The following is a 17,964-nucleotide window of genomic DNA, read 5'->3' on the forward strand; positions in this document are numbered from 1 at the left end:
ATATTCATCGATTTGAACAGAAACGTCCGCTCTGGCTCCACACCGATCTGTCTCCGTCGGTCCCCTCGCTGACAGATATTTCATGTGCTATTAGTCTCTCAGGTACCATCATCACACTGCGGCGGGACGCGCCTTACAGTCCTCATACATCAGCCACAACAGGCCTCATTAAGTACCTGGCACCTGCTTCCTACAGAGACCAATTAGAAAACTGCGAGTAATGGGATAAGTAATCTCTCTCTGCCGGGCTGTGAACCAATCAGGAGCCAGATTTAATCACTTCACACTGCTCATTAACAGTGATGAGGTAAAAACAAAAAGGTGTAACTTTGAAAAAGAACAAACACCTAGCTGTGGGAGTGTCACCCACCTGGGGAGGGGCTACTGCCCTTTGTGATGTCATGAAGGGAAAATCTCCAAAGTATACCTCTTTACCTCTTTCTTCAGCCTTGCTGCCTGAAGAAGCCACAGCTTCAGCACCGACTTCAACATCGACTTTCTGCTCGATGATGAGCTTGTACCTTCAAATGTCAACTTTCAGAAAAACATCAGAGCAAAACAAGCTGGTTTCCTCCGTCTGGTCGTGTCTCCACGTCTCCCAGCGGGCCGATACAGAACTTTTATGGGTCTGAGCGGGGAAGAGAGCGTAAACACACACGCTGAGCATGGAACTTCAGGCTGAGGAGGAAAACATGAAAATCAATCAAACACACACACACACACACACATTAACGTTCCCCTGCTCCTGAGGTACCTCGGGTGGTTTCTTCCTGCAGAAGGTTTATCAGGAACATGGAGACTTTTAAGGACGGAGGTACGGTGAGTCGAGTCCATCATGTTTTGTTTATCCTCTCTGGGTTTGAAGACGCTGGCGGTACATGTGAAGGATACTTCACCGTGTACCGCTACTAAAATCTGAAGCAAGAAAAGTGAGAGAGAGATCAACTCTCTCCAGATGTGGAGGTTGAAAAATATGCACGCTGAAAACTACAAACTGTGTTTCTCTAAAAAAGTTTTCAGATGATTGACTTTAAGGCCAGACACACACACACACACACACACACACACACACACACACACACACACAGAAGAAATCAGGTGTTTGTGTTTCAACACAGAAACGACACAAAAAGGTGAAAGATGGTCGACCTCAGTGTAAGAGAAGATTAAAGTCCATCAACAAACTGACTGTGACGGTGAAGCTGCTCACTCCAAAAAGTTTTTTTTTTAATAAGTCTGAACATCAACTGAATAATGAACCCTGATGTTACGGCCTCCTGAACCAAAACATGGAGACAGAAAACATAAAAGGATGACACACACATTTAAAGTTCAACCCTGATCTTTTATTACGTTTGAAAAATAATCAAAAATAAAAAAATAAACTAAAGAATCAAGAGGGGCTGGAGACCCGGCCTGTCACTCATCCCCCCCCCCCCCAACTACAGAAGAAGAAAAGACGTTAATAACACTACAGGTGACCTCCAGCCTAAACTCCAATAAACAATCTGGACAAACAGCTCCTCACCACGTCACTCAGAGGACATGAGCCCGAGTCTTTTCTACCTGGCTCCTCCTCCTCCTCCTTCTCTCCTCCTCCTCCTCTTCCTCCTCTCCTCCTCCTCCTCTCTCCTCTCCCTCCTCCTCTCTCCTCCTCTCTCCTCTCCTCCTCCTCCCCCTCCTCTTCTCTCCTCCTCCTCCTCCTCTCTCTTCCTCCTCCTCTTCCTCCTCTCCTCCTCCTCCTCTCTCCTCCTCCCTCCTCCTCTCTCCTCCTCTCTCCTCCTCCTCCTCCCCCTCCTCTTCTCTCCTCCTCCTCCTCCTCTCTCCCTCCCCCTCCTCCTCCCCCTCCTCCTCCTCTCTCCTCCTCCTCTTCCTCCTTCTCTCCTCTTCCTCTCTCCTCCCGTGCAGCAGGTAGAGGGAGAAGCTTCATATCAGAATGTATTCATTTGAAAATCGTGTTTACTGACATGATTCAAACAGGCCGATACATTTCCTCGTGCATTACTTCCTTATCGTCCAATGAGACGGGCGCCGTGTACGACGTGAGAGTCGGCGCTCCCCGCCGACGCCTCAGAGATCGTCGTCCTCCTGATGTCAGGCCGAACTGTTTCAAAGATTTAAGACACTTCACTCCTCATGTTTGACTGATCGCACAGGAAGTCAATATATTTGGGTCTTGTTCCCCCCCCTCACACGCCATTCTCCTTTCCTCACTTCTTCCTCCGTCTCTCCTCTCCTCCTTTCCTCCTCTCCTCACTCACTCACTCCCTCTTTCCCTGGCAGCCTGGAATGAATTTGCCCGGTCATGTAGAGCCGTGTCAGAGCGAGGCGAAGTCGGCAATTCATCACCTTGCTCTGCCTGCCTGTCACTGTGTGTGTGTGTGTGTGTGTGTGTGTGTGTGTGTGTGTGTGTGTGTGTGTGTGTGTGTGTGTGTGTGAACGGCTGCTCGCCTGCTGTCATCCCCTGTAGACCTCCTGTAAAGACTGAGGGAGGCCCTTCGCTCTCCTCCTCGCTGTGACAGCTCCCAGCGGACGATGGGATGGATGGAAGGGAGGGAGGGTGAGGCGGGGAGGCGGGGGGGGAACCAATTATCCCAGAATGCAGCAGTAGATGGTGTTTAAATCAGGCGGCGTGGCCCCTGACCTCAGCAGTCCATCGGCGAGAGAGTGAGGTGTTTTAGCAGGAAGCATCGAGAAAGCTTCATTTGATCGTCATTTGTTCATGGAAGCACGGCAGCAGCCCTGCGGCGCTGCACAGATTAACCATTATCCCCCCCCCCCAAATGTGCTGTGAGCCCCGCTGAAGCCGTCTCTCAAGACCATTAAGACGCCAGAGATCTCCCACTGAGACGCGGACAGACAGCGGACACACGTCCAGCGGCTGAACGGCTCATTTGGAGCTCCATTAGGGAGCTCGCAGCAGATGAAAGTATAAAAAAAACAAAAAGAACAAACAGAGTGGATGAAGCCACTTTACTGATCAGATGCAGAAGTGCCGAGGAAACGAGTTTACAGATAATTTACTGCCACTTTTCTGCTCGGCCTCGGAGTCCAGGAGGACAGCAGGACGTGATGAGAACAAACGACGGAGAATCAAACACTCAGGCATGAACAAAGAGAGAAGGGGGAGTTTAACATCACTTCTATTAGACGATCCAAAGAAAGCAGTTTGAGAGGAAAACGCTGCTTCTCCCTTCTGAGAACTAAAAGCTTCATACACTGCAAAAAAAAAACAACAGGTCTGCATCTTCAGTGAAATCAGTCCTGAGCGGCTGATTTTCTAAGAAGCTGCCCGTCTTCTCCAAGAGAATGCAAACACACACAGTACATCATACTGGAACTACCAGTTTTAAAGGTCACATTATGTAAAATCCACTTCACCATGTTCCTCTAACTCTAATATAATACCTCTCTGTCTTCTGCCTGCTCCACTTTTCAGAAAATGTGTGCTCAAACAGGCCGATTTGGAGATTTTCCCTTCATGACATCACAAAGGGCAGTAGCCCCTCCCCCAGGTGGGTGACACTCCCACAGCTAGGTGTTTGTTCTGCCCTCTGAGTCTGCCTTCTCACTGTAAACAATAGGACATGGAGCGAGAAAGCCCGAGTACACCCAAGCCCTTCCAGAGAGGGGGCGTGGTCAGATACAGCTCATTTACATATTTAAAGGTACAGACACAGAAACAGCCTGTTCTGAGCAGGGCTGAAATAGAGGGGTTTATAGACATGATCAAATACAGGATCAGAGTGGATTTAGAACAAGAAACTTCACACACATGTTTTGAGGAGCTCTGAGACTTATTTGAACTGAAGAGGAGGAGGAGAATATGTGACCTTTAAAGTCTGTATGGAATAATAAACGCACAGTTCATAATAAGTAGAAAATGGTGTTTTTCTCTTCCACCTGAACATTTACACACAGCTGCTGCATGAAGTTTCTGTTTCATGTCAGACTCACTTTGGTAACCTTCAGATGATGTGGAGAAATATAACTGAATGACATCATGGTTTAAAAACACAGACAGAAGAGCTTACCTCAGGCTGAAGACGATCGTCCTCCATCAGGACCAGGTGTGCTCAGTGAGATCTGTGATCGGCTCAGGTGGAGTTTAGAGGAAGACGACCAAATAAGGAAGTGCAACAAATCGAGAGAGCCAAGGGTACCGATCCGATCCTAAAGGGTCCCTTTTGTTTACTATGTCCCTGTTCTTCTTCTTCTTCGTTGAACTTGATTAATAGCGGGCTTCACTGTGTTGGGCTATTATGATGTCACACTGTTACATTAGCTGACGCAGCTATCTCCATCTGGCTACACTCCGCTTACCAAATAATCTTAAGGTTGGCTGTGAAAACTCATGCAAGAACTGTACTGAACTGAACCGGACCGCTTGGTGGAAACGGGGCTAAGGGTACCAAAAAAGTAGGACAGTACAGATCCCTTATTTTGGTACCATTCCCAACTTTTGAAGGTGGAAACTCCAATAAATGGGTACCGTACAAAACCAAACTGAACGGGACCGCTTGGTGGAAACGGGTCTTCAGAGCGCTTCAGTGGCTCACAGTCTGAAAGGAAGGATTTTTTAACAGACATGTTTTTGCAGAGCAGCCGCCGCCGCCTGAGGCACGCTTCAATCCAGAGTCCATCCATCATTTAGTGTTTGACTTTATGTGACTTCAGCAGCAGAAACGTCTCAAAAAAAACAAACAACACATAGCGCCCTTAATGTAAAAAGCCCGGCGTGCGGCATGAAGGCGATGATGGATCAAAACATCATAAAACACAATGAGGACGCAGCAGACAGCGAGGCGTACATAAAAAAAACCTTTATTATTGTTGTAAGGTAAGATTGACAACAACATGCTTTTACCACGATAAAAAATAAAAAGATATTGCACTGGTTTCACTCGAGCAATGATTTCCTCTCTCTCTCTCTCTCTCTCTCTTTACCGCCTCCTCCTCTTCATCACTCTTTAAAGACAAACACACGGCAGGGAGACTCCGCCCACATCTGCCAAAGTCCAGTCCTTTAACGTCGATTAACGGCCTGATCAGACGCGGGGACAGGACGAAGACACGGGGCGTCCTGTGTGTGTGTGTGTGTGAGTGTGTGTGTGAGTGTGTGTGTGTGTGTGTGAGTGTGTGTGTGTGTGAGTGTGTGTGTGTGTGTGTGTGTGAGTGTGTGTGTGAGTGTGTGTGTGTGTGTGAGTGTGTGTGTGTGTGAGTGTGTGAGTGTGTGTGTGTGTGAGTGTGTGTGTGTGTGTGTGTGTGTGAGAGAGTGTGTGTGGTATAAGGCTTCTGTTCGTACCTCGTCATACTCCTCAGATCATCAGAGTCAGAGTGTACGGAAGCTCGTTAAGGACAAAATCACATCCCATGTTTGAATCCTATCTGAAGCGTCGTCTCTGGTGGACAGATTCTTTTTTAAACGCCGGGGATCGATATCTTTAAACGCTCCGAAAACGACTCAGCTTGAAAATTGAGAACGCGTGCTGAATGGAGACAAAGCAAGGACAGATTGTTAAAGCTCAAATTTGGATTTATTCACAGACGCTCTAAAGAACATAAATAAAGACTGACAAAAGTCTTCATTTGATTTGTTGTTGTTGGTTTATAGATTCTCTGCAGAGGTGTGTGTGTGTGGTTTGTGCAGCAGCAGAGGTGCATGATGGGTAAAGACAGGCTGGAGGTTTGGACTAAACGACAAACAGAGCGAAACTGCTGAACATGACCGGACCGGGACAGAGGAGCCAGAGGGATTCTGGGTAGTGAATGTGTTGGCTGACCTGCCCCTGTGTGTGTGTGTGTGTGTGTGTGTGTGTGTGTGTGTGTGTGTGTGTGTGTGTGTGTGTGTGTGTGTGTGTGTGTGTGTGTGTGTGTGTGTGTGTGTGTGTGTGTGTGTGTGTGTGTGTGTGTGTGTGGTCAACAGGCTCAGGGCTTGGAGATTAATGACATGGTGAGGGAAACTGACACTTTCTTCACTCTCCAGCAGATGGCCAGAGCATCATCTGTACACACAGGAGAGTACAGTGTGTGTGTGTGTGTGTGTTTATACCTGCAGTGGAGAGCCATTAGACTGCATCTTATTGATCTATATGTATGAGTGTGTGAGAGAGAGAAAGGCATCTGTCCACGTAGCTCTAATAAGACCACCAGCTGAGAGCAGATGGAGAACACGCGCACACACACACACACACACACACACACACACACACACACACACACACACACACACACACACACACACACACACACACACACACACACACACACACACACACACACACACACACACACACACACACACACACACACACACACACACACACACACACACACACACACACACACACACACACACACACACACACACACACACTTAATAAGAAGGTAAAATAAAGCGTGAGGCTGCCTGCAGGAGATGAAAGATCAGATCAGCGCTCACTCTGACTCTAGAGATTGTTAGAGACTGAACTCGACTTTTAGAGATCGCATGAAGTCGTCGGTGATTAATTAGTCGGGATTAGAGATCAGGACGCCACTACTCACTACAGAAGAACGTCTGAGGAACAAGTCCACGATACTTTAATCGAGAGCTATGAGTCAGAGATCTAAAATCTGCAAGAAAGACTGAATTGAGCTGATCGTGTCACGCTTTAATCCAATCTTTTTTAGTTCTACTTTAAGGTTCGACTGAGCCTGAGTATCAGCGTCTCTTCTTCACAGATATTTAAGGTCGCTGTGACTTATTTCACATGAACGGTTTAAAGGATGCTGAAATGACGTCATCACTTTGCAGATTTGTAAAAGGTGTGGATATGAATCGTCAGGTGTACCTGTGAGACGAGTTGTTTTTTGAATGGGGTTTGGTCTGACCGGCTTCATCAGGACGCCACGAGGATCTCTGTGCTGAAAAACATTTTCTTTGAGAAGTTGAAAATAATTCAATCTGTCTTTGCATGACTCTGAGCGTTATTAAACTTTGTCTTTGCCCCTTTTTATCGTCTCCATCGCTCGGGACAAACGACCTGGTTTCCTCTCATCATTTCTCCTGCGCCTCCTTCACCTCTTTAGTGGTCGAGCAGCGTGACAGAAACATGTCAGTCGTCTCATTTTCCTGCAGGTACGACACCACGAGGCGACAGGTTTAAAATCTCTTGTGCAAACTGAACGCCACCACAGAAAGAAGCCTCGCCGTCGTCTGATTGGACGAACAGATCTGGTCCCTACACCTGCACGAGCACACGAGTGAGATGATTCTGACGTTTTGTGTGCGCTGAATCGTCCACGTTGTGAGCGTGGCGTCACTTCTTTCCCGCCTGTCAGAGGAGGATTGATTGCTACAGGCAACAAGTTCCATTCACAAAAACACAAATAAAAACAACAACAACATGTAAACATAAGAGAGAGAGATCACCACAGTGGGTGTAACCTTAAGCTGAGATCAGAGCGCTCTGACCCGGGCCGGGATCACTGTGCGTCTCAGATTGTGATTTTCTTCTTTAAATGAAGCAAAAAAACAAACAAAAAAACATAAAACAATATGTAGACAGAGAGAATCCGGGATGTGATCAGGAAGGAACAAATATATCAAGGAAAAACAGATCATCCAATCAGGGCTCTGCTGTCATTACTCTGTGAAGAACTGGAGTCCTGACCTGACGCTCCAGGAGGAGGAGGAGTCTGAACGACCACAGAGATACACCTCTGAGTTTGAGAGTCAGAATCACAGACAGTCGTTTAAAACGCTCCCTTCAAAGACACCAGACTCCATCGAGAGAAACAGTCGTTACAGCTCCTCTGATTGGTTTGTTTTTCTGATGATGAATCTCTAAATCACAGCCCAGTTTTTGAACACGCTGGACTCCCCCTTTAAGAGCCCGACAGAACTGAGTCCGACCCCCAACACGGGACAGTCAGAGGTCAAACATCCACTTTTCCTCTTAGTGATTTTTTTGTGTGTGTTTGTGCAAAGCTCAACGCCCGACACACACACACACACACACACACACACACACACACACACACACACACACACACACACACACACACACACACACACACACACACACACACACACACACACACACACACACACACACACACACACACACACACACACACACACACACACACACGTCCCGTTAATCCTAAAAGAAACACACACACAAACACACTCAAGGTATAAAACAGATGCACAACAGAACTTTAAATACTCTTATATATATACACAGATAACCATGCACAAATGAACTAACGCTCGCTCACTCACACCCATACACACACACACACACACACACTCTCTCACACACACACACACACACTCTCACACACACACACATACACATGAAACAAAGTCAAGTCGGAGAAGTTTACAGGATTAGAGGCAACACAACACAGCAAGTTGGTCCAGATAAGAAATACAAACGAGAGCAGCCTTCAGCGGCTGACGGGGGGCCAGAAAGAAAGAGGTGGAGGTCCAACAGGATGAGGTCAGTCTGAGCATGCTCAGTACGCATTCTGCAGCTCAATGTGTGTGTGTGTGCACTGCAGAAACTAGTGTGTCTAATTTCTCATCACAAACATCTTGAAACGAGACGTTCTCATTTTTATAATCAATCTGATTTTAAGACATTTTAAGAAGCTGGAGTGGAAGGAATACTTAATGTCAGAACTGTGAATTTAGCATGAAAAATATGAGAATGCTTCAGTCAAATCTGTGGCAGGTGGCTGAAATGAACGCCTTAGAAAAGGCATTCAAAAAGGCTTGGAGTACAAGCTGCAGTAGAATAAAGAGGAATATCTAACTCGTCATCACAGCTGGACAAGAATGAAGGAGAGTCATCCAGATGTTGGGATTTGAAGTAAAGCTCAGGACTCTTTGAATCACTAAAGCTTGGCCTGCAGGGAATACGTCTCCATTGTGTCCAGCTGCAGGACTGGTTCATGATATCTGACTACAGCTGGGTGCAGGTTTAGCTCTATTAAAAACACTGTGATGCATGTACACAGATTGCGCAACACTTCCTGCACTTTAACAACCTTTCTCTTTTTTGTTTCATTGCTGAGGAGAAGTTGTTAGGAAAGGCGAGAGGGAAGGAGTGTGTGTGTGTGTGTGTGTGTTCAGTAAGGCACGTCCTGATCTGTCTGCCACACATCAAGGTGAAAAGTAACGAGGCAGCACAAGAAGATCAAGAGCGAGAGAGAGAGAGAGAGGTGTGTGTGTGTGACATATTTTAAAATCATTCCTGCATGGACCACTCACATTTTTATCTCTAGCCCCCGTACACATTTTGCAGAAAGATGGAAAAAAGAAGGCAAACTCCTTTTTCGTCTGAAAGCAGAAAAACCGAAGAGTCAGGACACCAAAGAACTCACATGAACATTAAGAGCACAGAACAGCTGGAATGGACGACCACATCTGCCTCTGCTATCTTCTGCTTTTCTCAGTCAAACTCTCTGCTTAGTGCCGTGTATGTCGTCTTGCAGACATGCAGTTTGTGTGAGTTTTTTTTGTACATTTTTTGTTCTGGTTTCTTTGAGTCTGTTTTTGCTGCTACGTCTTCTTGCTGGATGCTTTGTCTTGTTGTGAGGAGGCGGACACAGCGGTGGTGGTAGTGGTGATGGTGGCAGTTGTGGTCTGGGGTTCTGGCCTCTTGCGTTGTGGCTCAGATGCTGCAGAGGAGCTCGGGGTTGTGTTGAGGGCGGGCTGAGCCGCTGCTGCAGGTACAGGCTTAGACCCTGATGCAGAACGCGGCTCTGGGGCGTCCTTGCAGGATGAAAGCGCGGTTGTGGGTTTGACAGACTTCTGCACGGTGGTAGAAGAGGACACCTGCTCAGCTTTCTGTTTGGTTGTGCACTCTGAGAGCCGAGGCAGCTGAGGGGTCTGTTTGGGAAATGAAACAGGAATGGATGTTTGGACTTCCACCGCGCCTCCTTTGCATTGTTTCTGCTCCGTCTGGCTCTTGTCTGCAGCCGTGATGAGTTTCACTGGACCCAGAACGCTCTTAGCCACCGTCGCGAGCTGGGAAACAACCTTGTCCACGCTGCTTTCAGGGGCTGGCACCGGGGAGCTGGACGTGGAGCTGCAGCCGGAAGTAGTAGAAGACGACGGCGACGCGTTCAGACTCGCAGCTGCAGCGGCGCACAGCCTCCGGTTGTCGGCCTCCTTCTTCTCTTTGGGGATGCTGGGGGAGGAGCAGGAGGCACGGGGCGTCTCCTGGCCGTCGGGCGTTCTGCAGTCTGTGGTGCAGGTGGTGGTTCTGCAGTCTGAGGTGCAGGTGGTGGTTCTGCAGTCTGTGGTGCAGGTGGTGGTTCTGGAGTCTGTGGTGCAGGTGGTGGTTCTGGAGTCTGTGGCGCTCGTCGTGGTTGTTGTCGTTGTAGTGATGGTGGTAGAGGGGGCCGTGGTTCTCTCCGGGGGTCGGTCCTCTGTCCTGGGCTCTGAAGGCGCTGTCTTCCCCCTCAGACTTTTGGAGTCTTGTGGAGGACTCGGCTTGAGAAAAGTGTCCTTGCTGACTGAGATGAAAGCACTGCCAGGGGTGGAGAAGGGGAGGGGGCTCTGAGTGGGTTTTGTGGTCCCGCTCGGCTCAAAAACGTTCCTCTCTGGTTTTGAACTGTCCTCAGAAGTGGACCTTGTCTCCTTTAGTCCGGGTAAGGGGGCGCTCTGAGTGGGCTTGGCCTCTGTCACTGAGGGGAGGGTGTGTGAGGGGAGTGGGCCTGCCTATGGAGGAGGGTCCTGTGTGGGTGAACGTGGCGTGGGGGGTGCAGGGGGAGAGGCAGAGTGAGGGGAGGGTGCCTCCGGGACCCGTTCTCACAGTGGTGGGCCGCAGCAGAGGGGGAGGAGGGGTGAAGGTGGTCCCCCTGCGTCCGTCCTGGCTGTCCTCCGAACCCTCGTCCGTCTCGTCCTCCGATGAGTCGACCTCGTGGATGGCGTCTTGTTTCTGCAGCGACTCCCTCCGCTCGGCTCGGTCCTGCCTGATGGCCGACAGCTTGTCCTTCAGCTTGCTCTTCCCGGGGGTCAGACCCAGAGAGCCCGGCACTGAGCCGAGGCCGCCGTCCCCCCTCCTGACGGCCCAACTTCCTGGATGAAGACGAGTGTTTGTGCAAGCTGCCCTTCTCCACGCCGCGTCCCCCCGAGGACAGAAGACCCTCGCTCGCCGACTCCTGAAGGTCGGGGGAGGAAGAAGACAGAATGTGTTAAGAAATTCAAAATATTTTCAGCATAGATAATGATGTCAGAGCGGGGGGGGGGGGGGGGGGGGGGGGGTGACTCCTACCTGAAGGCTCTGCAGGCTGGGCTCTCTCTGCAGGATCTCCTTTTTAAAATCTGAGTGTGAGATGTCCAGGCTGTGTTTCCGACTCCCCACGGCCGCTCCCACCGCCAGCTTCTTGTCCCCCGCCGACGGAACCCCCGAGGGCGAGGAGGGGGCGTTAGAGAGCGAGGAGGCCAGCTTCTCGGCCGACTGCACCCTCTTGAGGAGCGGAGAGCGCGGAGGCTCTGCGCTCTTGGGCCGAGAAATCTGCCTCGCCAGGGGAGGGGGAGGAGTGCAGCTTGACGGGGAACGACTGACCCGCCGCAGACTGTCCCAGAGCGTGGCCGGATAAGGGGGGAGGGCGAGCGCTGAGGCGAGCTGCTCTGAGGGTGTGGGCGAGGGCGGTGCGGGCCAGCGGGGGAGAGGGGGATGTTGCCCGCTGACTTGCGTCGGGGGAGAGCGGGTACTGACGCTGCAGCTTCGGGGCGAGGCCGTGCAGGGAGCTGGGCCGGATGTGACCCGAGGAGGCGGGGGAGTTTGGGACGCTGGAGCTGGGAGAGCTGCTCTGAGACGAGTTTCCACCGACTGAGACAAGAGGAACAGAAATTCATTTATTGGTATTTACTGATATTTTAGTGTTTCCTGTTTTGTGGCATCACATTCAAGGAATTAAGTTAATTATTTCAGTGCAGGTGAGGTGTGTCAGTCACCTGAGTGGGCGAGTCTGGCGTGGACCTGTAGCCCTGAGTCGGGCTGCGCGGTGACAGGTTGTGCGTGGGCGATCCGGGGCCGCTCTCCCCGGAGGAGAGAGAGCGGTTCAGAGAGGAGAGACTGCGGCTGGTGTGGAGGAGAGACGCCTGCTTGGTGATCTTCCTGAACAGAGACGTCCTCTTCTTACTGTCGGAGGAAACACAACAACACGCTCACTTTCAGGTTCACATCAGCCGTCACCATGGCGATGGCGTGTAGTTCTCAGTGAACTCCCTTTAAAAAAGTCCCCAGTACTGTTTAGTGGGAACACACCTGATGATAACACATGTTTGACTCTCACCTTTCCTGTCCCTCCTTGTTCTTGGTCTTCTTGTTGCGTCTCGCCATCTTGGATTTGTGGCTCGTCTTTCGGGCGGGGCCGACCTTGATGGACGTGTTTTCAACGGGGTGGCAGAGATGGACACTTTGGCACCGCTCTGACGGATGACAGACGGAAAACAAAAGATGAGTTTCTGTTTCACTTCACTCAGGTATACATGTCATATGAATGTGTTTACATAGAGTGTCCTGGTTCTGATCGGAGTTTTTTTTAGACTCAGAACCAGGATACTCAAGTCCATGTGAACACACTCGGTGTAAACTGGGACGATCCGTTTCACTTGTGCAGAAGTTTTACTATTTTAAACTGAAGGAAGGTATTTGTCGATCAATGTCTTTAAAACCACCAGACTCCATTGACAAAATCAGTGATTTAACCTCACAGAACACTGACTTTGCTGGTCTGTATCTGCCTCAATACGATGGTTTGTTTGTGTTAAAGTAGGACTTTGGTTTGTTCAGATCAAATGTTTGCGCCACACAAGAAATGAAGCGATGGAGTAGAAACTCTCTGATCTCTGTGAAGAAAAAAAGCTGCTCTGATGAAGAACAGACACTCAGAGTAACAATCAGAGTTCGTCAGTGATAGAAAGAAGAACTCTTAGTGGACATACTTCTGTCTGGTGCTGATAAATGCAGAAACAGCTTGAGCATTTATATCTATTAGTCATCTAGAGCAGCCTTTCCCAAACTTAAGACTGCCGCAGCCCAAATACAAAAGTATGCCGGGCCCGTTATAAAATAAAAATTATGACTACAGCTTAAACTTTCAGTTAGGGTCAATTATTGGACATGACAACATGATATTATGGTAAGATAGACACAAGTTTACTCAACATTATGTCCATGAATAGTCATGACACGCCTTACTAATCACTTAAAGGGTTGACTCATGGTGAATCATATGATATTTTTTTGTATATAATTGGTGGAAGGCTTTACACAGCCCACCTGCAGTACCCACACGGCCCACCAGGGGGCCGCGACCCACACTTTGGGAAGCACTGATCTAGAGCTCAAAAGTCACCTCAATAATCACATGATTTTACTGAACCTTGTCTGGTTCTAAGAAGAGGGTAACTGAAAAAAACAAGCAGAGGGATTAAAAGTTTGTGTCTGCACCTTCAGAATGAGCTCCACCACCTCGGTGTGAACCAGACCGTGAACCGCCTCTCCGTTGACGTGGGTGATCAGGTCCCCCTCCCTCAGCCCCGCATCGTGGGCCGGACCGCCCTCCTCCACGTGCTGAGGGAGAACGAGGAAAAAGAGGAGGAGAAAGGGGGTGTTAGGTGTGTTTATGTTGTGTTGTTGTTTACTGCCATCTTCTGTCAACAACAAGAAGCTCTCCCTCTCCTCTCCACCGGTTCTACATTAGAGATCCCTCCTCTCTCTCGGACTCACCCAGACCATGTGGTGCACGGTGTAGATGTCAGAGTCTCCCATGTACACTCTGATGGCCCTCAGGGTGAAGCCGTACTTTTTACCCGCCCGGTGGATGATGATGGCGGGCTTGGAGCAGGTCACGGCAGGGGACAGGTCTCTGCTCGGGGAGGAGTCCCGGGACGAGGATTGGAGGACAGCGAGTGCGGGGGACATCGGGCTGGCCAATGGGGAGGCTCCGTGGTGATCTGGGAAAACAAACACAGACCCGTGAGTATTAGCAGAAACTCATTTTTCATTTTTTTTCTTTTGAGGTCCGAACGCAACACACACACTGACCTGAAGGGATCATCAGCGACAGCGTGGTCGCAGACGCCGACTTGATGACCTTGTTGAGCGGTCTGGAGCTCGTCGTCGGCGCGTGTTTGTCCGCGTCCCCGGAGAGCAGACGATGGCGAGCTCTGCGGATGGCCAGGTCGCTGATCGCCCTCGGAGTCGACGGAGACTCGCTGTCGCCTGAAGCTTTAGCAGCTCCAGCGGCAAAACCGTTACCGCCGTTTCCTCGGACGCCGCCACGATCACAAACATCTCCTGAACTCCCCGCTGCAGTAAAACAGGAAGTTAGAGATGTTTTTTAATTTCAGACACAGAGAAGTTGAAGATGTGATTTGGATGTTTGTACTGACGTGTGAGCGTGGCGTTGCTCAGCCGGCTGCAGGTGGAGCCCGGCGTGGTGGGCGACTCGTCCAGTTTCAGCTCTCTCTCCACAGGGAGCTCTGGGATGGCGAGGGGCAGCTCATCACAGCGCGGGCCCCTCACTGCAGACAGACCCAACAGGCTGGGGCTCTTACGACTTCCTGCCGCACCTGAGAGACCGACGGATCAGAAACCAGAGGTTCAAAACCTTTCAAACATTTATTATCTTCAACTCTTAGAAGTCTAATGTTTGTTTCCCGTGTTTCACCTTGGCCTCCTTCTTCCTCCGAGGAGATGGCGAAGCGCGGCATCTCGATGATGGCTGAACAGCAGCGTCTGCGGACGGTCAGAGGCGGGCTGGAGTCGCTCTCTGTGTGGGACGACTCCGAGACGGACAGACGCTTCCGCAGGCTGCAGAGGAAGAGATAAAGAACATGTAAACATCCCATAAAGACATTTCTAGATTCTCAAAAGTATAAAATAACACCTCAAAGAAAGTTTCAGTCAAAGTGTTTTAATGAAACATCTGTGCTGTGCTTTGGTCAGAATATAACATGAATCAAGCACCAGAGGAGGTTTGTGACCCTGTAGAAACCAGCTCTCTCAGAACGCTCTGTTTTGGTGTGTGTGTCTCTTTAAATGTAATGACCCCGCCCCCTGAGTTTTCCCAGTAGACATCACTCCTCTGTAGAGAGAATAAAAATGGCGGACCTGCTCAAAAGTTTTGCTCTAGTCTGGGGGGTGGAGTCCATGGGAGGAGATATCAGGGGAGGGGAGGGGACTTTTTTTTTAACCAGAATCCCACTGTGACATCACAAGGAAAGCACATTTGAAACAGAGCATTTTTCTCTGTGTTGTAAGACTTATGCAGACCACAAACAAAGGACTGGATGGATTTATTTCACATGTTGTGGGTCAGTAGACTCTCAGGTTACACAGATATATGTTCAAAAACACTAAAAGTGGATTTTTAATAATATGTCCCCTTTAATGTCAGAAGAGTTCTACGTCTATGTCTGTAAAAAAAAACTCACATCTCAGGAGATCCGACCAGCCACGATCGATCTCTGGACTTGAGTCCGCTCAGGCTGTCGAGGCGATCCCCGCCCTCCTCGCTCAGGCTGCGTTTGGTTGGAGGAGGAGTCCTCTTCTCCTCGTGCAGCTCCTCGTGCAGGGACAGACGCTCCATGCTGCTGTACACCTGCACACAACATGTCAGACATCATTCACTAACGCTCCTGAGAGGGGGCCGTCCGGTTGTGTGTGAGATGTGTGTGTGTGTGTGTGTGTGTGTGTGTGTGTGTGTGTGTGTGTGTGTGTGTGTGTGTGTGTGTGTGTGTGTGGTACCTTGCTGAAGCGAGGCGAGCAGGAGGAGAACTGTCTGATCTCTACGTGTTCCTCGTCGTTTGTGTCGTCCTCTTCTTCTGAATCTACGTGGTGGTACCGATCAGAGCGAGCTGAGAGAGACACACACACACACACACACACACACACACACACACACACACACACACACACACACACACACACACACACACACACACACACCACACACACACACACACACACACACACACACACACACACACACACACAAGTCAGTGGTCTGAGTACAGGATAAAGAGAGAGGAGGGAGGATAGAGAGCCGTACTGTCGAAGTAGCTGGTGTCGTCCTCAGACTCCAGCTGGGGGATGAACTCGGCCTTCTGCCTCAGCAGGCTGTTCCAGTCCAGCTCTGTGAAGAACGGGTGCTGCTTCACCTCAAAGGCGCTACCTGTGGAGAGCGAGGATGAAAAGAGAGAGAGGAAACAGATGAGAAGACACACGTGGAACCAAAGCATCAGATGTGACCAGCTCGGGGGGGGAAACAGCGAGGATAAAAACTACTCAGCATCCTGTTGGCGTGCGCCGTCAACAGACTCAGAACAAACTCTCACAAGAACGACAAGAAGCTGAAGGTTTCCACAAGAAACTTTCCTGCTATGTGAACAACATCCTAACCCGCCCGTGTGTGTGTGTGTGTGTGTGTGTGTGTGTGTGTGTGTGTGTGTGTGTGTGTTACCTGTGCCCAGTCTTTCCAGAGGATTCTGTCTCAGCAGTTTGGAGATCAGATCTTGAGCCTCCTGAGGCAGAGCTTCCTCTTCCTCGGGCCAGATGATCTCATCTGACACACAAACACAAAGACGAAGAAGGACAAGAAGAAAAAGAGATCAAACTTCCTGGAAACTGAAAAAGTTCATGTTTTCCCCTCGACTAAGTATAATATGATTGCAGAGGAACTGAAAGTTTTTCAGTATGGCCATCATCCTTACTCCACAGTGAGTACATTCTTCTTCTATTGTTTTTTTTTTACCTCCATTAAAGGTCCCATAGTCTTCTTCTTCTGGTTTTATCTGCTCTTTAGTGTGTTTTCAAAGTGTCCTGTGCATGTTTAGTCACATCTATTTGCAAAAATTCAAAGTCCGCGGAAACGCGGCTTCTCCTATGTCCTCCTGTTAGCTGTAGCATTAGCTGCATGTAACGCTCGGTTCTAGCCCCCCTTGATAAAAACTTGTCAGTGTGGCGTCTTGTCAGTGTGAGATCACTGATCTAAGCCCATTGGCTCGTTGTGGCCCAGCAGCTCATGTTGCACGCCCGTTAACTTCTGTAGCACGCCCACGATATGCCGCAGCCTGTGGTAGCACAGTAGTGCTAACGTGCTAATGTTTTCTGCTCCCCTCGGAGCCAAAGTGGCTGCATTCCCAATATGGTAAAAGGGGCGTGACATTTCCGAGAACTGTGCTGAGGGACTGACCAATTACGGCAGAGCCGACAGGCCGACCAATCAGATCAGACTTGGCACACGTGGGGGACTCTGAACGTGGTCACTTCAGAGCCTTAGAGAGAGAGTCAGAAGAGAGCCGGTGCACGGAGCGGCAGTTCATGAAAACAGACACTTTTTTAGAACTTTAGTTATTGTGAACATACTTTAGTACATAGATTAAATATATGAACCCCAAAAAGGGCAGAATATGACCTCTTTAAATCATCTTGGTGTTTCTCGGATGGATCACAGGAAAACAAATGTCCCAAATTTAATGAAATAAAAAGCTCTGATCATGATTTTGAGAAACCAGATTTTGCTAGGAGGAGGACTCTAAAAGAAAACGGGATACTGTGGCATGTCTACGCCTTACCACGGTTTCTAACAGCTGACAACTACCTGCACAGGCGCCGCCTCAGCCAAGTTACGTATCAGCAAAACAAACATGGCGGCTGCAATGAGAGCTTCTGGAGCGATGAAGAAACTGAAGTTTTGTCTTTCAGTGATGAAAGGATGAAATATAAGTCCTCGTCCTAAGCGGTGGCAGTGACAGGCTGACAGCAGTCAGAGGTAAGCACATGTTGCACTCTTCTGCTGCAGGAAATGAGGTGGAGACGCCATATCTGCAACGCCATATCTGCAACGCCATATCTGCAACGCCATATCTGCGTACACTCATGCTAAGCCCTCAATAAGCATCTGTTGTCTCGTTCTCAGATTTCTAAATTGTCGCAGTTTTGTAAAAAT

At 49.3% G+C, this 17,964-nt stretch overlaps 1 protein-coding gene across 1 annotated transcript in view; it reads right to left on the reverse strand.

Moving 5' to 3' along the window:
* Positions 1 to 4,808: 4,808 nt before the first annotated feature.
* Positions 4,809 to 17,964, reverse strand: part of mast2 (microtubule associated serine/threonine kinase 2) — a 160,886-nt gene continuing 147,730 nt past the window's right edge. Inside the window, 19 exon segments of the mRNA XM_065955551.1 lie at positions 4,809 to 10,690; positions 10,692 to 11,057; positions 11,059 to 11,160; positions 11,274 to 11,534; positions 11,536 to 11,604; positions 11,606 to 11,710; positions 11,713 to 11,839; positions 11,961 to 12,146; positions 12,301 to 12,403; positions 12,406 to 12,436; positions 13,461 to 13,583; positions 13,740 to 13,966; positions 14,058 to 14,321; positions 14,405 to 14,584; positions 14,683 to 14,825; positions 15,449 to 15,615; positions 15,762 to 15,871; positions 16,066 to 16,188; positions 16,477 to 16,578. Coding sequence (XP_065811623.1) covers positions 9,554 to 10,690; positions 10,692 to 11,057; positions 11,059 to 11,160; positions 11,274 to 11,534; positions 11,536 to 11,604; positions 11,606 to 11,710; positions 11,713 to 11,839; positions 11,961 to 12,146; positions 12,301 to 12,403; positions 12,406 to 12,436; positions 13,461 to 13,583; positions 13,740 to 13,966; positions 14,058 to 14,321; positions 14,405 to 14,584; positions 14,683 to 14,825; positions 15,449 to 15,615; positions 15,762 to 15,871; positions 16,066 to 16,188; positions 16,477 to 16,578 — 3,926 coding nt within the window. The 3' untranslated portion in view covers positions 4,809 to 9,553.

The sequence above is a fragment of the Labrus bergylta genome, chromosome 6 (assembly GCF_963930695.1).
Source record: "Labrus bergylta chromosome 6, fLabBer1.1, whole genome shotgun sequence".
NCBI lineage: Eukaryota > Metazoa > Chordata > Actinopteri > Labriformes > Labridae > Labrus > Labrus bergylta.